The sequence below is a fragment of the Periplaneta americana genome, chromosome 15 (genome assembly GCF_040183065.1).
Source record: "Periplaneta americana isolate PAMFEO1 chromosome 15, P.americana_PAMFEO1_priV1, whole genome shotgun sequence".
Classification (NCBI taxonomy): Eukaryota; Metazoa; Arthropoda; class Insecta; order Blattodea; family Blattidae; genus Periplaneta; species Periplaneta americana.
This window is the reverse complement of record NC_091131.1, coordinates 80,144,217-80,168,179: the sequence shown is the minus strand read 5'-3', so window position 1 is coordinate 80,168,179 and position 23,963 is coordinate 80,144,217. Positions and strand designations below refer to the sequence as shown.

The following is a 23,963-nucleotide window of genomic DNA, read 5'->3' as shown; positions in this document are numbered from 1 at the left end:
TTCTGTATCAACAAATGCGTTATTTTTTCATGTTAAACAACTTCTGTGTACCAGTATAATGAAAAAAATGAAGACTTTGTCTTTTTATTTGAACACACAGTAAATTATATTTGAAACGTGATGAAGAATCAAACTGCTGCAAAACTATACAAAACATGACAAAGTATGCTTATGTTTTGGATTCGGATTTTTTTTTATAACCCACAGAGAATGAGAACTCGAGCCTTAGATGTAGGAAAGGGAATGGAACGAAATAAATCAATGTAGTCCCCTTCAGTAAAGATATAATTTATTGATCAGACTACAAGCTGCCTTTTAAACTATAATAATTAACCAATCAAAAGCACCAATTTCTTTCACCCTATGATTAAGCCATGGATTATGTGAGTGGCTGATGAAATGAAAGAAAAAAATAAAAACCACATTTATGGAACGTTTTATTCAGCTAGTTCATAGTAATATGTAGGAATATAATCAAAATACCACTGTAGCAAGATATGATTAAAGTTATCATTCATATGGTTTATTTTCTTTCTATTCAACAGCCACACACTACAATTTGAGTCCCACAAGCGTTTCTCCATACCCCTTTCAAAACCTCATTTAAAATAAGTTGAGGTGACCTGATTTTTTCTTTAATATTTTTTTTTCTCTCTCCAAATAAAGTGTATCATTTCTAGTGGTGTTGGTTAAGAATGTATACCTGTATATACTTTGAGAGTGATGCCAATAATTTTAGAGCTTTTTCTCCAATAATACGTATTCATCAATTTGTTATCTATTTTAGATTCATAAATTTAGATCTTACGTGCAAAGATAAACAAGCAGCTTTAAACAAATCGAGAAAGGTGACAACCCATAAAAACTTTTCCTTTCTTTGTCATCTAAGTGAAATGCCCCTGTGGACTACCAAGTAAGTTCTAATATACTGAAATCAAAAGTGGAAGGAGACCCTGTCCTTGCAGTCACTGTCCTGTTAGGCTCCTGACAAGTGCTAATACTGTAGAAATCACCTTTCACTTTGTGAGCTGAGAATGAGTCAGGTCGATTGCGTTTGGGTGAGAGTTTGATTCCCTCTTGAGTTGATTACCTGGTTGGGTTTTTTCCGAGGTTTTCCCAAACCATAAGGCAAATGTCAGGTAAACTACGGAGAATCCTAGCCAAATATCATCTCACTATTACCAATCCCATCGACGCTAAATAACCTCGTAGTTGATATAACGTCATTAAATAACCAAGTAAAAAAAATATTTTGCTAATTACTTCATGCTTAATATTTCACTTTCATTTCTCTTTCCCATAATTTTATAATCAGGTCACCCTAACAATTATCATTCAGACTTTGAACCCCACCCCGTCCCATGAGCAGGCACATAGTTAATTTTTTCACAAACATACAATGATATATAACACTAAAGCACATTACAGCTTAATTTCTGTTAGCAAAAATATGTGCAGCAATGACAAAATCTCTCTTAAATTTCAGCTGATAAAACAATATTACAAGGACTTAGTAATTAACAAATACAGTTTGTAGTATATTTACAGATCTATTAGGAGCTCCTACTCCTGGAACAGATCATGACCCTTCCTTATATCTGTACACCAGAATTATCGAGAAATTCTAAGATTTGAATGCACTTGTAAAATTTAATTACATCATAACCAGATTGATCTCTCAGGAGCTTCTACTCCTGGAGCAGATCATCTAAAACATTGCACTTAACAACTGCGAGTTGTAAGTTTTATCAGATCTATTAGAGGCTTCTACCTCTAGAACAGATCATCCTCTTACACTGCACTAATATTGCTAGATCTATTAAGGAACTTAGCCCTTGAACAGATCTTTTCTTCAAGTACCAGTTGCTTCAATATCACAGATCTATTAGGGGCTCCTACCCCTGAAACAGATCTAATATAATATACGTGTTACATTCAGAAGATGGAAGGGGTTCATAATAATTATTAAGATGTTCTCTTTTTATGTCTTTCTTTGTATGGTTAGGGATGGGAGAGAGAAGAAAGAAAAAAGGAAAAGATAAGGAAGAATTTCTGAAAATGATATAAAATGATTTTCATGTTACGTTTTTCTTCAGTAGTTATGAGCCATGATTGTCAGATGGGTAAATTTTCATATTACTGTTTTTGCGTTAATGTGATTATATAATAATAGTCATCAACATCAGACCATGTCTTAGGCTATATGGTTTGTAATAACATTAATATATTGTTTCTAAACTTCTACCATTTGAAAACTATTTTAATGTGAAATTCTATCGTTTTCATTCTCTCGACATAATGTTCCCAATTTAATCTGTAATTCTGGATACATTTCAAAACTGGTTGCATTCGTAAATCGTGTTAAATATCCAAATTCCGTTTTTATCGAGGAGACCAATTGACAGTTCTTGTCTGAAATACTGTATGTACATGAAATTATGTTATACGCCATTTATATATCACAAATAAAAGTGTTTACATTAAATTATCAGATACCCGATATTCGTCAGCAAGATAGTAATCATAACAAACCCCTTTAGCTGTTTAAATTGCTTGAATACCTGAACTTAATAGGACAAAATTAAGGTGTTAAATTCGATTTGTTTCACTGTTAGCTGCACATTTGTCCAAATTTACCGAAGATGAAACAATGTTGATGTTTAATAGTGGATGAAAGGAAAGAAAGAACAGTTGTTTAAAAAGGGGAATGAAAATATTACGCTAAGACATATAATTAACATAGGGATTATTGTTGTAAAAATTTTCACTTAATCTTTTAGAAAACTGCCACTCATTTGCTTTCAGACAAAATTGATATATAAAATCAATAACTATTCTATCCGAATAAATGTAAAATGCAAGAGGAAAAATGCTTCCTTTTTCACAACTTTGGGCATTGTAGAATCATTCCCCCTTCCATCTTTCACAGTAAAGTTGTCATTACTCTTTAAATACCATATATGGTAGCACAACAAAAATTCCATACATTCACGGATAGATACAGTACCTAATATTGTCTGGGGAAAAGGCTGCATTGCATTAGGATGATAAATCCTAATTTCATGACAAAATTTAAGATCTCAACACTTGTACATAGCTCTACCATTCTTCATAAACCTGTTAAAAGTTCTTGTTAGACGTTTTCTCAAACATTATGCTTTATTTACACATACTGTATATCAGTTATCTTGGACTAGTTCAGAACTTTTATCACAGCACTCTTACATTCAGAACTTATGCACAGTGGTGGATGGGGACGGATTTTATTTGGCCTTAAGGAGAAAAAAAGTAACTTGATAAAATTGTATTCCTATGCAGCCTATAACATATTCAAAACATAAACCTCATATACTAAGACAATCCCCACTTGTTAATTATATTATACTACATATTTTGATTTAAAGCTATGGCTAAAAAAATTATATCACAGCACTAATCGATTTATAACACCATGAACAATCAGTAAAAAATAATTAATCTTCATCATGTATAATAATCCTACATCTAAAATAACTTTCCTTACCTTCGTTTGTCAAAGTTAGCATATTCATGTGGAACCTATTCGACTGTGAACTCAAGATAACCGGACTTTCGAGAATTTCCAAACTTCGAGTGAATTAGATATTTGACGATTTCGTCTTTCATGTCAAATTTAAATACATTTACTGAAACAGTAGTTCATTAATAAACTTTCGTAACAATTTATAAAATAATCTGCGTGAACAATGCAAATAGAACAATTTGAACTAAAATAATATCATTATACATCATTTTTTTCTTAAACAATAACTGAAAAAAACTGATATCACAGTAGTATTTTGCACGCATCTATGAAGCAGAATTTCACTTTATCTTAAATATAATTTTTCATCTTAGGAAAATGTTTATAATCAGTCTATACAATACTTCGGGATTTTATGCAGAATGCGTTTATATTCGCTTTTTAAAATATATTGCCAGTATTTTTAAATCTTACAGTACCGGTATTCATGAAAATGGAATGTAAGCTAGGTTTATATGGCAAGCATTTGTGATATGCATAGGTATAGCACGACAGTCGACTGTCGTTCACTTTCACAGAAGTGTGTTAGAATATGGAACCTTCTGTAGTTCTCAAATTTCACTTTGATACCTATGTTAATTTCTTCAGGTCTCCATGTAGATATTCCTAGATTGGTTTATATATTGCAAATATCGATTATGACAATCATACTAACGAATTATTAAAATTAATGTAGTGGCAGTAATGGATATCAACAGCCTGACATCGTGATGTGCTGTAGGGTTTAAATTTTTAAAATATCAGAAGTACTGCTTTAAAAATACGAGAAAAGTATGATTTGTAGCCTCTTAAGAGAAACAATATTTAGGAATAAAAATAGTTAACATAGGCAAAATATGTATAAAGTAAACTATTTTATGTTTAAAATACTGTTTGAAATAATGAAGGAACCATATATGATACATTCAAGTAGAATTACAAACGTAGTTTGCTTTTCCTTCTCCCTTCACAATGTATAACGTTGCTGTTTGTCGTGAAATGCAATACACTTCATATAAATAAAATTACATCTACTGGAAAGAAATGTAGAAAATGCTTTCTCTCTTGCCTTACTGACTCAACCATCTTCCATACGTTTTAAATAAATGCTGGCCCCTTCTGACGATAGTATTTGCATTTCATGTTGAGTATTTGGTAAAGCTTGAAGTCACACTTGTTAGATTGTGACCGTAGTTCCATCTCACAAAGGTAGAGGCCTAGAGCTATTTCTTTTGTATTTCCATTCCAGCTTCTTGTATCGTGAATGTTGATATACTGCTACAAATATAAGAAAGTATTTTAGTATATCTTGTAGCACACTTGATAAATACAAAACATGTTATATGTGAAGAATGAATGAACCATATCTGCTAGTCAGGAAGCTTCTAAATTATTTATTTACACAAGTCATTCTTTGCCCTTTTTTCCCAAGTAAAAATATAAATGTGCACTTATGACCTATAGGATCTGGGCTGTCAAAACACATTTCAATGCTAAACACAAGTATGCAACTATAGTGAAATTACTTAAAATTCTAGCAAAGGTTCGGCGTTTGTCCCTGCACTTCACAGTTGTGGCCAAGGTTAGTTTCTAGATTGAGATTATATTGTTATCAGCAATTCCAAGCTGCGAATCCACTGCAGCATATACTGGAAGGCTAACCTATGCTAGTGATTTAAATAACTTACTAATGAACTAATTGCATCTTATGTAATAAATCATGTAAAACAAATATAGTCCTTGACTTAAAATGGACTGGTATCCAAAATTTGAACTGCAAAATTCTTAAATGACATTTAAAAAGCCAAAACTAAAAGCAAGCGTTAATGCTTTTTCTCAAAACACTTTCAGGATGCCTGTAATTATATCACACTATGACTAAAAAGAAAAGTTTCTACAAAAATTGTTAAGATATGTCTGTCATTATATTTTCCCTTAGTCTTTCAAACACAAGCGATAGTAAAATTCTAATACACAAACTAAGCACTTTATGAATTAGAAAACATGGTGGCGGTAGTGACAGTACCAGTAAATAATAATCATAAGTAGAATTACCCTCAACCATGAACATACCTTTAAAGATTTGAACCAACATTGACCAGAATGACGCAAAGTCGTGGCTTAAGATAACACAGGACAAACACAAAATAAAGAAAACACTAGGTACTCTTCTTTCAAGGGAGAAAGTAAACTTTCATTTCCCTGCTGGGAATTGAACCCAGTTTTACTGGATTTGCTGTAAAGAACACTACCATTAAATAACAGAAACAAAAATGGACAAAAAGTAATAATAACAAAAAAACAAAAATATAACAACAATAACAAGAATGTGCTAGCAATATAGTAAATCATATCTTGCAATTAGAATGCAAAAGAAAGCATTTTCCAAGTTTGGAAAATAAATAATTATGTAAGCTTAATATCTTACTCAAGCTAACACAGAAATGAAAATCAATATATGAAAGTTTACAGTGCTGAAGTGATGATCTGCTAAAATCATTAGTGCTAAATCTGACGTTTGAAGCTTATTTCATGCATGTTTATTGACCTATTTACTGTATTAATATTATTTTGCAATTATTATTGACTTTTGAAAATAGAGTGCATGCTTAGAAGAGTATTACCAACACACAAACATAGAAAACAAGTTCTACACATTCAGAACCAAATTCCTATAAAGTATGCGGAAGTCACAGGCACAATGGCAGCCCTGCTTACATCTAAAAACATCTGTTACAAAAACAAATACAAAAAAAAGACACTTTCATTACCATTCATATGGATTATACATACCATACCATTGCTTCCAAGTTGGATGAAATTAAATGACTTCCATTTTTGTTCCATTTACATTGTTCATAATCTTTCAGTTTTCTCTCACTGATACATTTCCTTTGGCACAAATACTTTGTCATGGGTTATCAAAAAAAAGTTTATAAGTTAATCAGCTGTAAATGGTGTTGAAAAATATTCACTTTGGTTCACACATTTTACAATTTTTTCATGCTGTTAATGTATTCAAAAATCCTCTCGTGTGTAACTAAAAGAATAAGAAAAGTAGAGAAAGTTAACAGGATAGGAGGAACCCCAATACATAGTTATCAAAGAATAGACTCAACAGATGAGGCAGCATTCTGAAAATAAGCAGAAAGTGTACTTTTAAAAACGAAGACAACATTCTATTCATAGGACAAAAAGTGCATAATGAAAATATAGGTCAGTTCCAGGTAGTGAATGTAAATTCTGAAGTTGTTTGCACGAATATTATAAAATAGAGCGTAAAATAACAATTTGGTTACTTTTACAGTATCGATGTTCAAGCTTTTCAAATGAGTTAAATTATTTTCAATATTATTAATATACAGTCACACTAGATAAAGGGTCAGTAGTGCCAAGTCCCATATAATAGACTTACTGCATATAAAATCTTATTTTCATGAATAAAGATGAACAAAGGAAAGTTCTATATCCAGGATCGCCAGTATTCAGTTCTCAACTTTTAATGACAGAATCACCACGATAGCTCTCTAGGCCTCTAGTAGAAAAGAATAGAGATATGTCGATTAAAAATCTCACTTGTCCAAGGCTTTTATGTGTAACAGTACTCACTGCTGTACTAGTAGTATAAGTGTAAAAATTGAAAATGGGTGTCGGTTAAGCTGACACAATTCAGGAGTCTATTCATTGTAAAGTTTTATTTTAGTGTGTCCTAAATTAACAAAGAAATTAAGATGATGTACTCCTCTTCTGGTTGCTTTCTAAGTATATTATCATTATTTTTCATGTTACCAGTTTAGAAATCAATGTAAAACTACTATATTGTAACATCTCCCCAGAGATATCATAGCCATAGATTCCTGTATTATGGCGCAATATATTCTGTGGAGAAGTATAGACACTGGAGACCCTTTCACTTGGCATCATATGAATCAGGTAGGGTACACGATGGTACAGTTTTTATATTAATTTAAAGATTAATTAATATAGCTTTGCTGTATTTTAAGATTCATCATGTTTCTGAACTTAAATCATGGGAACAATGAAATATGTTATTTAAAGAAACACTACAAAGCTATATAAATCTCACAAGGGTAGCTGCCCTTCAGTAAGGGTTGCCAAAAGACACAGCATACTACTACATTACAAAACAGCCACAATATAAATACACTGTTGGACTAAAAGACATCTATATGCAATGACTAGTTGCAAATGGTTCGTTACTTCAGGCATATGTAGGCTATGTATTATACAAACGATGTCCATTATTTAAAATCAGTTCTAAAAAGAGATATCATATGCTATATTAAGACATAAAAATAGTGAATTTATTATATTAAGTACGGTATACAATATTTAAGATCTAAATAATTCTTGTCTAAGAAACTAAATTTCTAGAATTTGTGGGTGGGGGGGGGGGGGATTATTTCCATATTTTGCCAAACTTATTTCGTTTTTACAAAACATCGTCATCTCACTTTGGTAGACTGTTCAGCCAGCAAATACACAGAGAAAAGAATTTTATCTTGCCTTATGTTATATAAGTCCATTATGAAACTTCAACATTTTTATCCCTATGTTTGGTTTATCTGAATGTACTAGTATTGTATGAAAAACTTACAGAAAATAATTGAAAAGCATCATACAGAGACTAAATTACTCGAATAACCATACGTAATTTATATTTATCTAAAAGCTATCCTGAGATGTGAAGTATAAGTTAGTTGCATAAATTAAAAACGGTTTTTATTATTATCAAACTAGTAACAAATTTTAGGTAAATTTTACAATGTTACAAATGACTAAGAAATATATTAAATTTAATAATAATAAAATATTATGTAAGTTTTCACAGATTACATTTCGAATTCCATACAATCGCCTTTTCTCCTCAACATAAAGATATCCAGCAATGCAATTCTTTAGAGAAAACACGAAGGAAATATGCCTAAAATAATCTTCTATTCTAAGAGTCAGCTTAAGATTGTTGAATTTACGTCTGCAATCTAGAAGCTAGTATTACAGTAATAATGGTCAACTAAACACATGAACATTAATCGTACCAGTAAGTCTAAAATATGAAGCACAGTTAGCTGAGCAGCCGAGCACAGACTTTCTACGTCAATTACGCAGGTTGCAAACCCAATGAATCCAAGTGGAATTTTTCTAGACTAGGTTGTCTACGGATAGTCTCCTTTCCTCTGCCATTATTCCACTAATGATTCGACATCTGATAAAGCTAAAGCAAGCACAATTGGTCTGTAAACTCAGGGCACACATATACATAAAAGGCCTAATGTATCTATCTACACATTTGTCACATTAAGTAAATATGCCTTGCCATTGATAGGAAAATTCCTGGAGAAGATCACGTCAAATAACGAGCTAAACAAAATAAATGAGTATTTATTAGGAAGTGCATTGACAATGACTAACAGTTTCAGTACACAGAAAAATTTAGTTATGGCAATAACTTAGTTCAAGAGGAGTAAATGTGTTTATAAAAATGAAGACCATAATACAGGTCATGGCAGGCGTACTTGGTGCCTGAATAAAAAATCAACTGTTATATTTCCATTTGTGTTTTTTCAGCTGAGAACAAAGTCTTCTGTATTTTGCAGTGATATCTGTTAGATCAACATACAAGCTTGGCTAACCAACCACCAAATGCGATGACAATGCACAAAAGCTAGATACTGGAAAACTACAGGACAGTAATTTGCACAACGGTAGCAGATAACAGAAGGAATTCGTAGATTTTGTAAAAGCAAAAGCTAAGCATTGTTATAGAATAAAAAGAGAAGCTTTTTTTAGCCCTTAAAGTAGAATATCTTACCTGGAAAAGTTCGGTGTAGTCAGGCCAAAGTCTGTTGCATGTGGACAACTTATATATTTGGATACGAACTGTAATAGAAAATTTAAAATAATTATGAGAGATTAAGAAATGTATCATTTTAGAACATCACTTCAAAAACTGAATAATTAGTAGTAAAGATAAATTTCTGTAAAACAGGCTGTCATATATTTAGTACTGAGTTCATTATGCAATTTCCAATGGCTATTCTAGATCTTGAGATTTGTTTCAGTCTGATATTTAATGACAGTCAATATAAATTGTCCATAGTCTTTTATACAACACAATTCATTATTGAATAAATCATAAAATTGATTGAAACATCAGAAAATATGTTCGCTACTTTTTCTTATTTTATGACGTTTAGGAAAATAATAAATAAAAGTACAGGTAATTATGTATTGGAATCTTTAGAATTAATAAATAGTCACCAAAATAGAAGTAAGTACTTTTAAATGGCTTATCAGATATTAATATGTTTCAAAACACATAATTATTATGAAGTTACAACTTCATAATAATTATGTTTTGTTTGTGGAATATTTCCTTTAACAGGCAATAATTATTATTATTATAAGCCAGAAACACTGCAGTGTTACCCTAGACTATTTCTTTTGGAAGATTATGATTAAAATTTTTTTAGCATATCGAAACTTTGCATTTGTTGAGCTAAGGGTTTCAAATGAAGTACCATTACTGTCCAAATTACAGGGATAACAATATGCTTGAAAATAATTCTACAATAATGAATACCAAGATTATAAAATAGCTAATGCTTTATGGCGCCCAGTAGACAGAGTATAGACAAGCCCAAAATACTGAAAACATGTACTTTGGCACTTTATGCTTGTAATTTCGAAATAGATTTATGTAACATCTTAATACTTTCTAATTTATATATATACTTTGAATAATGCGAAAGTAATGATCTTACTCGTCCAATTTAGCATTATTAAGTTAATCTCTGTAATTACAAGACCAAAATTATCTCAAATCTAAACAAGATATAAATACTGTATTTTCATATCAGGCAATAGTCATTTTAGCGACAAAAAATTAAACTGAATACTTAAAATAATGACATATAATACAGAAAATAAAGCCAGTGTTCAAAGATACAAGACATGTTTTATGTTAAAACGTACCCGTTAAACTGCTGCATTGTAAATCCAAAATTTGGATCTTGAATTAAAATAGTGACCAGCTTGCACAGAAAAACAAGTAAGGCATTAAATTCAATATTACGTTGATACAGAAAGCTACGTATTTCTGGTTTTTCCTATTTTCTTGTAAAACCCCGGAAAAAACCTCAACCAGGTAACTTACCCCAACCAGGAATTGAACCCAGGCCACCTGGTTTCGCGGCCAGTTGCACTAACTGTTACTCTACAGGCGTGGACTTTCTATCACAATGCGTCATAATATTTATTATATTTTTTACATCATTGTACTTATTAAAAATTCTAGAAAGAAGAAAATCAAACTCATTAAAGCGTGGACAAATTTTCTTCTCATTTTGATTTTATTTATAATTTTGAAATATGAATGTTACATTTCCCGTTACAGAATAAATAGTCGAATGTGAAAGACTACATATAACCTATACAAATAATTTTTATTAAACTGCCATTGGTGAAACTGAGTGTATTTATGGAATGAATTTTTTATAGGTTGAGGAAACAGAAGAACTCCATCTGTAATCTTGTCCTTCGCAAGTATCATTCCAGTCAATACTGGAGATGAAGCAAGAGTCTGCACAACGATAAGCCTGGAGTCTAAATATGTTTAGAAATTTTTTGATGTCATTGATAGATGACAAAATATTCGTTATCATCATAAGCATTAGAAATATGGATATAAAGAAAGAAAGTATTTAAAATTGAAATCACTTACCCTATATTCACTAAGTCTTGAGTTACCCATACTGACTGCCATATGCAATAACAGATAAATACATAATAGTATGTATCCTATACCATACAATCCTATAAACAAATATAATGCCCAATGTGGAGGCATCTCATAAATCACTGAGTGGGTAACGAAAAATATGTTGATTGCTATAACCAGTGCAGACAGAGCTATGGATACCACTCGGTTTCCTCTGGAATAGAAATAGAATATATTATTTTATAGTGTGAAGAAATAGCTACATCCGTTAATCACTCTTCATACAACAGCGCATTTTTCAACAGTAATCTCACTAGACGTTTTGATTTTATTGATAAATCTGCGAGTGGAACACGATTAGAAGAAAGTATATAAAGATTAGAAGTAACGAAGTACTCCAATACAATAAAATATTAATTGACTTACGAAAATACAACTGTCTTCAAATGTATTATAGTACCATCTCAACATTACAAATATTACGCTAGATGCATGCTAGATGGCAGTAGTGTCTTTATACTGTTGTCACGCCAGGAGAAGGCGGCTGAAGTACTTAGACGGGGCGGAGGGGAAACAGTCGCGCATGCGCACCACGCTGTTCACTGCAATATTCCTGTTTCATAAACATCTACTACACGTGTCTATGAATCTTTGCGACTTTGTGAAAATAATAGTGGGGTTTTTACTGTAGTGTTTTATTAGTTTCAACAAGACAATTGTTTTCAGTATACCACAAATCTTGTATTGCTTTAGTTATCCTTTGCTTTTCGTGTTAATAGTGTTGATAATAATATAGTTAATAGAATTTATGTTATTGTATACCAGTGGCGTATACTGGTTAAAGGGTTTGGGCTACCGCTGACCCTATTATTACACAAAATATATCTAACAATTACTTTAATTTTAATTACTATGGTAAAACTAATAATACAAAATTATTACATTATGTTATATTATAAACTTTTTCTTTTGTAATTTCCTTGGGCTACCGCCGGTAGCCCGCAAAATACGCCCCTGTTGTATACTGTTATTTAGGTTTATAGCAGTTTTTTGTTTATTGTAAATATGTCGACAAAGAGGAAAAAAGGATTGACAATCTATAGCGAAGAAAGGAATATTATTAGAAGTGCAAAATAATTCTGTGATGGAGAAAAAGAACAACAGTGCCTTTGCATTCCTCTTACGAAACCTACAGCAAAGGTAGAAAAGTACTCTAATCTATCCACAAGAACAATACAGCGTATAAGGAATGAAATGAAAGACTGCACAGAAGAAAGTGCGTTGTCGACACCTGAGGGAGAAAAAAAATGTAAACGTCCAGACTACCGAAACGCAAATGTAGATGACTTCAACGGGAGATTGACAAAAAAGATATAATTGAGAATTTTTATTTGAAAAAGAAAGAGGGCCACCGGTGTAGCTCAGGAGGTAGCACGTTTGCCTGCTGATCTGCAGTTGTGCTCGGGAGTGAGTTCGATTCCAGTTTGCGCTGACTACCTGGTTGGGTTTTTTCCGAGGTTTTCCCAAGCGGAAGGCGAATGTCAGGTAATCTATGGCGAATCCTTGGTTTCATTTCGCCAAATACCATCTCGCCATCATCAATTCAATCGACACTGAAGAAGCTAGTAGTTATTACAGTGTCGTTAAATAACAAGTAAAAAAAATAGTACCAAGCTGCAACAAACGTCTACCCTTTTACAAGAGAAAATTGATTTGAAATGAAAGACAACATTAAGACGAATACTGAAGAAAAAGGATTTCAGGTGGAAGAAGTGTGCAGCAAAAAAAATTGAGGAAAACACTGTAAATTAGAATACGTGAAGATATCTACAGCAAATAAGAAAGCTTAGGAAAGTGGAAAAACCGATTTGTATCTGGACGAAATGCGGATAGATAGGCCTACCAATTTAACGTTTCCCAAGTGCTGGCACAATAAAAATGTTACGGGAGTTTTGACTACCACAAATGTGTCCAGAACACTCATTGTTGTCCATCAGGATGGGGCGGTGGGGCTAATGGCTTTGTTGAGAGATTCGAATTAATATACACGGCTGGAACATTAACAGACGATTATCATGGACAGATCATACTCCAGAAATTTTGAAAAATGTGATAATGATAGTCATAGCGACAGCACCGAAGATGCGGAATCTTTTATGTCTGACTCCGTTCCCGTGTAGCCAAGTAAGTGGACTGAAGTTTTCAGGTCAGAGTGTAGCGTGAAGTTCCCCCGTCCCGCCTATCTACTCCCTGCGCCAACTCGTAGCGCGAAGACAGTACAGACACTGTAATGATTACTATTCAATAAATCTTAATATTAAACAATCTCTGATACGTGACTATCCATAATATCATATAGCAGAAGTTCTTTTTATCCTCTCAGAGCAGAAGCTATAACATAACCTAACTAATATACACAAATGTTAGAAAAGTTTTAATTAACGACGATGACATAAAAAATAAACATGAATAATTTTAAAAGGAATAATTATTGAATGTACAATTTTCAAATTTGAATGTGGTTGGTGGTTCAACTGACGTGTGCGTAAAGTGGAACTCGTTGATTTAGGCCTACATGGTGTATTCATCTTATTCAGGATTTCCGAATGAAATAATTATTGAATGTACAATTTTCAAATCTGAATGTGGTTGGTGGTTCAATTGATGTTATATTGGACGTGTGCGTAATAGAAGTGGAACTCGTTGATTTAGGCCTACATGGTGTATTCAACTTATTCAGGATTTCCGAATGAATAATTTTAAAAGGAATAATTATTGAATGTACAATTTTCAAATTTGAATGTGGTTGGTGGTTCAATTGATGTTATATTGGGCGTGTGCATAATAGAAGTGGAACTCGTTGATTTAGGCCTACATGGTGTATTCAACTTATTCAGGATTTCCGAATGGTGCTCTTCAATTATTTGTAAATCGGATTTCTGAAGATGCATAGGTATGATCAGTGATTTTTATTAATTCTTGTTCTTGAATGCCAATGCGAGTCATATTTGAAACTGCTGTGCGTCGACTGGAGTGGTTTGTAATTTTATATATATTTTTGACGTCCAGACCAGCGCAGTTTCAAATGTTGGCAAACAAAGAAACAAATGCTAGGGACGCGATAAAATTGTGCTATAAGCAGCCATGATTGGTTGAAATACGTCCTTTCGTACCGTTTTATTGGTCAAAAGTAGTATGACGTAGTAAGAGTGTAATAGTCAGTAAAAATATGTACCAATGATCAGAACAGAACTAGAAAAAGGTTAGATCAGACCACAGCTATATATTTCTGTTACAGAACAATCAGTATCTCTTCAAGACTATGTTACACTTCAAATGGGTTCTTCTTGCCCAATAACCCTGCACTTATAGGTGTTACTACCACCTTCACGTTTTTGTAAGTGCACAGTGTCCCTTCAATAAGCCTATCACACCCTTATCAGTTGCAAGTTTCGGATAGTTTAAAGACAGCATTACCGATTAATAGTTCTCTAAGCATCTCATTAAATAAGCTAACTTAAATACAAGGTATTGCACGAAAAGTGTGTGTATATATGTATTACACGAAAAGTATATATATATATAGAGTGTTTAAAAAATACGGGGCATAATTTCAGGTATGTATTTCCCACATGTAGACAATCAAAATAGTTCATTACAACATGTGTCCGGAAATGCTTCATTTCCGAGTTATGGCCTTCACAACATTGAAATTCACCGGAACGTTTTTCTTTCCGCAGGTTGTTGTCATTACAGAAGATGTTCAAAATGTCCACCTCCTGCTTGAATACAGACCTCACATCGATGTCTCATTGACCTGCGAACACGATCCCAAACTCCAGGAGTATTGCGTAGGCCTATGTCCTCAGAACATGCCACAATTCGATTCCAAAGGGATTCCAAATCAGGCACAATTGATACTCTTTCAACAGTCTCCAGACAGTCGTATGAGGAACATTGACTTGCAACGCTACTCTACGTGTGCTGATAGAAGGAGTCATGTTCACAGCCTCCAGAATCTCCTCCTGTACTTCTGGAGTTGTAGATCTTGGTCGTCCCCTTCCCAAACCAGGAGAGTTAAATTTTCCATACTCGCACACATGGTAATGGAGACGTACAAATGTCTTCCGATCTGGACATTGTCGCTGTGGGTATCTCTCCTGGTACAAACGACGAGCCAGCGCAGCATTGCCGTCTGCCTTACCGTACATGAAGTGTATCTCTGCCAGCTCTTGATTTGAATACATGTCGCACAGTCTAACGCCTACACAACACTGAATGTAACCTTCGCCTCGGAATGAACTGTCAGAGTGCCCTCTTAATGTCTCCTTTGACGGCAACAACCTGCGGAAAGAAAAACATTCCGGTAAATTTCAATGTTGTGAAGGCCATAACTCGGAAATAAAGCATTTCCGGACACATGTTGTAATGAACTATTTTGATTGTCTACATGTGGGAAATACATACCTGAACTTATGCCCCATATGTTTTTAGAAAAAAAAAAAAAAACACACACACACACAAAAAAAAGATACAGAAGTTTCTTAAGTAGTAAAAACTTGTATCACAAATTTTACTTACAGTCCATTGACAAATTCGCCCATTATTTGTGAATTACTCGTGAAGGCAATTGTTGGTATTGTCGCAAATGGCAGCTGCACACTCATTACAGCATTTAACACGTCATTCATGCCAGTTAGGTTATTAATATCTAAGAAGAATGCCACAAGAAATATTGGCACAATGGCAATTGTTCGAGTGAATAGTACTCGCTTCCATCTTGGCCATTGAAGGTTTAGGAATCCCTGAAATCAAAACATTTTTCAATATAAAAATTCTTCAAAGACGAATCTTATTATCCATTTACTGTTATTATCACTAATACTGTTACTTTACTTAACATCTCCTTTAAATATTTTAAAAGTAGAGAAGTTATTCAGACATGATGAAATGACAATATAGTTATACACTGCTCCGCCAACTTAGTAGAATGGGTTTGAGTGTAAAGAAAGCAGAAAACAGTACAACGTGGTCTATTGTGACGAGAATCCAAGTCCCCGCATACTGGCAAGGCATCATGTCACAAACACGTTCACGTCTAAGTATTTTTGACAAAGTAAATATTACTCAACGCCTAGAATACGGCACAAATATTAAGGATATTGCTGGGAAGTTTAAGGTAATATTTATTTATTACTTACTTATGTTTTTATTTATTTGTTTACTTAGCTTACTTATTTATTTATGTATTTATTTATTTATTAATTGAGTCATCCCTTTATTCATTCTTTCATACATTCATTCATTTATTTCTTACTGTATTTTATAGATAGATATAAAGTATTCTAGCAAGTAAAATTAATTTGTATTAACGTTGCGTCATATTCACTTTTTACAATAAATTAGCAATTCTTAAATACCCATTCCCATATTATCAGTGTTTTCCTGTCCATAATATTCCTCAACTTTCATGCTCTACCAAGACCAGATTACTTGCTCCATGTGTTATATCTAAGTAGGTGAACATGACTCTCTCCTATATCGACGAAGAAGTGTATTGAAATGGTGATGGCATCGAGGTATCCTACCCAGAATAAAATCTACCCAAAAATTACTTTCTTCAATACATAAAATCTCTTAGGGATCGAACCGAGTCTCCTTCATGAAAGGCCATCAAATTATTAAGCTGCGGCAAAGTTTTCAATTCAGGGTTAAATGATAATGTCACATTCTCCAAAAGTTTTAATAAGCGTAACAAAACAAGCAAGTTACAGCTCAAGTAACAGGAAAAAAAGTTTAACGATTATTTATTTACTTATACATGTATTTATTATTTTAATAGCACAGGTACCTGTTTATTATACTGTAATAGGTTGGTTTATAAAGCAGAATGCTTGACAATTAAGACTTTAGCTACCAGGTATCGGAACAATTTTTCCCTTGAAATTATTCAAGTCAGCTTCACACCTGAAAGCCAGATATGCATAATATACATCATTGTTCGTTAACAGAAAACCACAATTCACGTCACAAAGAATTTATGTGCACTCAATGTTGGGTCTTTGAGTCTTGTCAGCCCACTTGAGGTATGTGCATATAAAAGGGAAAAACTGAGCCGGTGTCTGGTACAGTTCCTGGATAGCTCAGTCGGTAGAGCATTGGTGCGCTCATCCAAAGGTCCCAAGTTCGATATATGGCCCCGGAACAATTTTTCCTTGAAATTATTCAAGTCTTTAGCTCTTCCTAATTACTTTTAGCTTCAGTGATAATCATTTTCCATTTGTGTACATAAATGTATATTTGGCACATTCACTATACGTAAATGGATCTGGATCAGGGAGATTATGAATCGACTTATTCTCATTCTTATCAGAGGTCATATCATTATTGAAATTACACCTGTTAACAAGACTTGAAAACTGAGTAATAACAGGACTAGACATAAAATTTCGCTACTAGAGCGCTTTCAGAATTAGAAGGCACATAAGGCAGAGTTAATTGAAGCCAGTCTATGTCAACTAGCCAATGATCGTGAGGTGGTGTTGAATAGTTAAATCATCACAAAGTCTCGCTAATGCAGCGTGTATTACTTTTTTTCTTGCACTCACAGGGTTGAATTTTAAACTGTTTCATTTGTTAGAGCTAAAAATTCTGAAACTGACTGTACAAGAACGGAATTCGTATGTCATCTGGTTGGCATGTTATCACTTTAAGATTAAACAGAGTATTACTATCCAGTCTCCAATACGTAACATAATGCTCTGAAGTCCCTAGCTGCAAACAAAGATAGGCTTAGTTTCTCTTCAAATTCAGACGTGCACTGTTTTCTGTTTGTGCTGTCTATTGAACAATAATATTTACTGTAATAATATTATACGGAGTATAAGAAGAACTATCGCAAAAACGTACGAGATATTTTTGATCAATACTCTTGCTCTTTTTCGATTAATTATAACGAAGAGTATTAACAACATACCTTCTTAAGAACAACATAAAACTTCATGAGATAAAACAATTTAATTGCATTTCACTTCTAAAATAAATATTGGCATGTTAGGAACGAGGGGTTTTATAATTCCAAAATTTAATTTACATTTTAAAAACCTTGTGTAACTTAATACTGTATTATAAATAAAGCCCGTTTGCTTAGTCCCATAACTGTGCATAGGGTATACAATACAGTAGAGACAATCACAATAAATAATGCGCAATACAAGGTCATAGGTACCAGTACAGTATACTTCAGCTTAGCAATGTTTATGATATTATGTACAGTACTACTAGTTGAAATATAGATGTCTAAATCAAGTACGACAGTACAAAAGTGAGCAGAGAAAATCTCTCTCTCTCTCTCTCTCTCTTTCTCTTTCAAATTCATAGAAATAAGTGAGTCTGATGATCTACCTTCAACTAATAATTCAGCGGACGAATCTTAAGGAGATTTGCACGAAATGATGGTGCATGCCAATCTTCCTTTTAATAAAGCTGAGAACAACTACTGGGTGTTCATTTCAAAGTGTTGTGAGTCAGAGATCTGAAGCGAGTTTCAGCTTTTATGTCAGAGAAGTTTCTTATTAATCAAGGCATTCAATCTGAACTTGAGAACGTGTACGGTATAACTTGAACGTCGTAGCAACAGATGGTGGTCTGTACTGTCTGTGTGCTACCATAACCTCTTTCAAACTGTGTTTTGCGCGGCCAAGTCGTACGCAGGGTATTTGTTATCATCGGTTGCGTACGGCAACATTCCAAAATACAAATCAAATGCTCCGTGTCCATGTGGTCTGTCGAAGTTAATGTCAACAAATACATAAGTAATCGTCTTAACCCTCTCCCCATATCCCGACAGTAAGAAAAAAACCCACCTGAGTACATGTTTCCAAACAGTTCACATTCCTGCCACTACCGGTGTTACCGTACATATTCTTCAGAATGAATGCCGTACTTGCTAGGCAACTTCTCTGACACATAGGTTATACACCTCTGCGGAAGTGTAGGAAGATTGAATTCTCTAGGCTCATCGACTAACCACATGACGGCATACAGCGAGCCACGACACACTTTGAACTGAATACCCAGTACTTTAAACATTTTATTGAAAAGTACACTCGTACACATGGGTAGTACCTGTGTTATACAGTGCGTTCGTAGCTCGGCCGGACCGTTCTGTAGAATACACTGCTTGACATGTATCTTATTATATGTCACTCTAATATAAAACTAATAACCAGATATTTTTAGAAGTGGGTACAATACAAAGCTCTCATAAGACTTTCTATGGGCTGTGGACTGGTGACCTGACCTAAGGTTCTAGCCGAGCTATGTACGCACTGTAGTAGTACCAGTATTTTAGGTTAAATTTTACAGTAAACATTATTGTAATATACCAAGCTAAACATTTCATTAAGAGCAGTACCTGTTACAGTTATATCAGTATTTTAAGTTAAAATTTTATAGCAAAGATTATTATAATATAGCCTTAAACATTTCATTAAGAGTAGTGCTTCTTAATCAGTAATATTTTAAGTTAAAATTTTACAGCAAAGATTGTGTTTATTATTTTGTAATACACAACAAAGCCCTACTCTTGATGCGGGTGTCGTCTGTTTTCATTGTAAAGCACATGCCACTACTCTTCAAGTCATTGGCTCATTGCACAAACTCTGTATCCACTTAACTTCAAAGATTAGGGAAAGACTCCTATTTATAATAATTATAGAGGTTGTTTATAATTATTATAAACAACCTCTTCTTTTAATCATCAGGAAATAGTTATTTGTTCGTTATAATCGTAATCACCAATTGTATCTTTCTTTTCTCTTTTGTGGTGTCTTTACATCTGTAAGCTTGCACTGTATTTATTTTATAAAAAATTAACTATTTGTCAACTTTCTCATGTCTTATAAAAAGAATAATAATAATTATAGAGGTTGTTTATAATTATTATAAACAACCTCTTCTTTTAATCATCAGGAAATAGTTATTTGTTCGTTATAATCGTAATCACCAATTGTATCTTTCTTTTCTCTTTTGTGGTGTCTTTACATCTGTAAGCTTGCACTGTATTTATTTTATAAAAAATTAACTATTTGTCAACTTTCTCATGTCTTATAAAAAGAATAATACAAAATATTTGTTCTCAAAAGTATTGGAGACAATATGTTTATAGAGACAATTTTCAACACAGTAGTGGGAGTTTATAGGTAAATGCAGACTTACCTCCATTGCAAATTGTCCTGCATATGTGCCTGTCATGGTACTTGATTGTCCTGCTGCCAAAATTCCAACACCCCAGATGTACATAGCAGCTGCCCCAAATGCACAGCCCAAAAAAATTCCACCTTTGTAGATGTCTGCCTCAACTGCGTCAGTATTATTCTGCAATTAAAATATGGAATATTTAAGAATTTTTTATCAACAGTCATGTATAAGAAAACCAGCACAACTGTGGGCAAGGATCACGTCATTTCAATATATTAAATTTCTTTAGAAATGGGAAAGATATGACATCTTCACATTGGAATAATAAAAAAAAACAGTCTAAAGCTACAGACTTGATACCACTAGAAAATCAGCATTTATGAAATATACAGAACCAATAAGTAATAAGCCACAAATGGCAGTTATATATTAATGTTTATGGTGCTGATTGGTGTGAGCTCTTGTCACATTCTAGGATTCTAATGAATGTAAAGAATTTAGAAGGGACATAACTGACTAAAACACAAAAGGACAAACATAATGAATTTACATTATTTCAATTATAAGTAATAGGTAGGTCTACTTTCATCAAATCTAACTAGGAATGAATACATTTTAATCTTCTCATCAAAACCCAGAAATTCATCTCCAAAGCTAAACGAAGAGTCCCTTGAAACCTCTTCTACATTAGAATCTACGAAGAGTCCCTTGAAACCTCTTCTACATTAGAATCTACGAAGAGTCCCTTGAAACCTCTTCTACATTAGAACTGAGTCCTCATACAACAAATTATCCTCTGTACCATCCAGTCCATTACTAACAACACACTTTTTAAATGATTTAACCATTGTCTCAGTTTTCACAGCATCCTATAAAGCTTTGACCCATTCACAAACTCAGTATCTGAGTATAAGATGCACTCGGTCTTTCAGGCCTATTTGCAAAGAACAAAGGTGCGTTTTATACGCTGGAAAATATAACTCAACATTGAAATACATTTAAAACATATTTTTAGTTCATAGTAGTCATTTTAAAAGTACTTACAGGAAACACAGAACTGAATGTAGAATTTTTCTCGATACACATTTCATACTGAAAAACAAAACAAATTTTATAAATTACACATCATGAAAACAGTTTAAAAGTAACTCAGAATGTGAATACATGACGAAGTTTCTTAAATGTTAGGACACGAAACCCTTCTGTCAACATGCTATGCTATACAGTATTTCATATTTACAGTGAATAATGACAACTTTTAGGTACCGGTACTAATAATGGCCATACATCAAATAAATGCTTTCTTTCAAGCGAATTATGAAAAAAATACTTACTACTTCTCTGTTGGTCTTTTCAAATAGTCCATATGCAAAAACTGACACCACAAAAACATTGATGATGAAGGAACAAAACAAAGCAATACATGACTCAATGAAGAAATAATAATTGGCCTCACTAATTTTTTCTGACTTCCTTCTATCCACATCTCGTGACTGCGGAAGAAAAGAAAAGTATGTTAAATGGATAAAGAACAATTTAAACATAATGACAATAATGAAGTTCCAAGAAAAATAGAATAAGTCCTCTCGGGTTATCAGCCAGGTGAGTTGGAGATTTGCTTCCAAGCTTGGAGAACCCGAGAAGACTTATTCTACATCAAACGCCGGGAAAGCCTCAAGACATACATTACAAGAAATTGATAAATAATTTTGAAGTGTACATATACGATAAAATGAACATAAATTAAATTTTATTTCTAATTTTGTTATGCAACTCTTAACAGATTTCCAAAATATTTTAACAAGTTTTGATTGATTTAACTCACTCATTACTAGTATCATTTCAAGTTATCTTATTCTCATTATACCAACTACCTACATAATTTTGTTATTTGTGCTATAAATTACACACTTTTTTGCGTTTGAGCAAAGACAAAAATAACAACTTTCTTTTATATAGTACTGGAAATAAAAACTGACGAACTTTCATACATAAACAGAACATTTTGTGATGCTGAAAAATTGTAGCTTGTAAAACATTCTTGGTTCAGAGGAACAATTATTGTTGGCAAAAATATGTCGTACTGGTAAATCGAATTATTACTATTATTATTATTATTATTATTATTATTATTATTATTATTATTATTATTATTATTATTATCATCATCATCATCATCATCATCATCATCATCATCATCATCATCATCATCATTACAGTAATTAACAACAAAACGAACTAGAAGAATAAAAAGTTGCCCTTGTGTATATTTTCTATGTAAAATTAATGAAAGTAAATTAAATTTACATTGCACACCAGTACTCCTCTTGTTGACTTTACTTGTGGCAAAATTGTTCAGTGTATAAAAATGTTTCATTACATTATATCAATTAACGAATTAATGGAAGTGATATAAATATATATACTCCTTACCTTGACCAGAGCAGAATGCAGGTACAGGTTATGAGGCATAATAACAGCTCCAATTATTCCAACAGCTTGGAGCAATGCTGTACTGTCACAATTTTCACACCAAGGGAAGAACATTCCTTTCATAACCTGACCTTGATCAGGAGACGCCACCACGTACTGTAAGTCAATAAACACATGTTACAAAAAAACAGTTCAAGTTTCAATTCAGATTCTGATTTTCGAGTAAGAGGTATTGAGAAAAATTATATTTAGGGGTATAATTCCTCTCTCAAGCCATGTTTCAAAAGGAAGCTGAAAGAGTTACCTTAATCCATTCTTGACATTCTTTGATACCAAATGTCGTCAAAAGAGATTCATGCACATGATGGGGACTCAGGCATAATTACATATTCAGATGCACATGTGCGTACAATTGAATGTATATCCAACAAGCTTGATTGCTTTAAGAAACTTAAAAGAGGAAAATTAAAAGTAACATTACGGTACCATAATAAAAGAAAACATTGTAATAATAATCTCCGTCTTAAATTATTGTTTCTGTGTGTGTATGTGTAACCAATGCCCACCCACTTCACTTGCGTGATTCGGGTTCTGCATACTGCGGATAGATGGCAGAACTGTGATCCATTTTCCAGTTGTACACCACTTCGGCAGGTCATACTGTACATGATGTGTATCTGTGGAGAGTTATTTCGTGTACTAGGGTGAGTGTATGTGTAAGTGTTCGTGTAAGTGTAGTGTCTGGACTGAGTGATGATGATGATGAGGAAGGGAGAAGGGGAAACTCGGTTGTTTCTACTAATCATTAAATTCGATTATCGTCGAAATTACACTAATCGTCTAAATTACACTAATCGTCGTTTTTGCAGGATCATATTGTATTAATAGGCCTACGTTTTTATTAGTGTAAGTAGAATGACTACATCTATTGATATAAGTGGCGGTTTCCAATCATATTATTGCCAGTGAGAGGAGGTTTAGGGTTGGAAAGACTGAATGGTATTAATTCAGTCTTCATTACAGATAAATTACTTTTAAAAAAACTTG

The 23,963-nt window shown here is 33.1% G+C and overlaps 1 protein-coding gene across 5 annotated transcripts in view; it reads right to left on the bottom strand.

Annotated features, from left to right (window-relative positions):
* Nucleotides 1–272: 272 nt before the first annotated feature.
* The window catches only part of Mvl (solute carrier family member malvolio), a 38,519-nt gene continuing 14,828 nt past the window's right edge, over nt 273–23,963 (bottom strand). For 3 of the 5 annotated variants that reach the window (XM_069847704.1, XM_069847705.1, XM_069847706.1), the window contains exons 6-13: nt 22,917–23,072; nt 21,818–21,976; nt 21,528–21,575; nt 20,502–20,660; nt 15,864–16,087; nt 11,286–11,496; nt 9,375–9,442; nt 273–4,819 (exon numbers count right to left, since the gene is read on the bottom strand). In XM_069847704.1, the coding sequence (XP_069703805.1) occupies nt 4,765–4,819; nt 9,375–9,442; nt 11,286–11,496; nt 15,864–16,087; nt 20,502–20,660; nt 21,528–21,575; nt 21,818–21,976; nt 22,917–23,072 (1,080 nt within the window). In that variant the 3' untranslated portion in view covers nt 273–4,764. Of the gene's footprint in view, nt 4,820–6,334; nt 6,582–9,374; nt 9,443–11,285; nt 11,497–15,863; nt 16,088–20,501; nt 20,661–21,527; nt 21,576–21,817; nt 21,977–22,916; nt 23,073–23,963 lie in introns of all 5 variants that reach the window. The other 2 variants (XR_011336170.1, XR_011336171.1) reach the window with 2 other exon arrangements.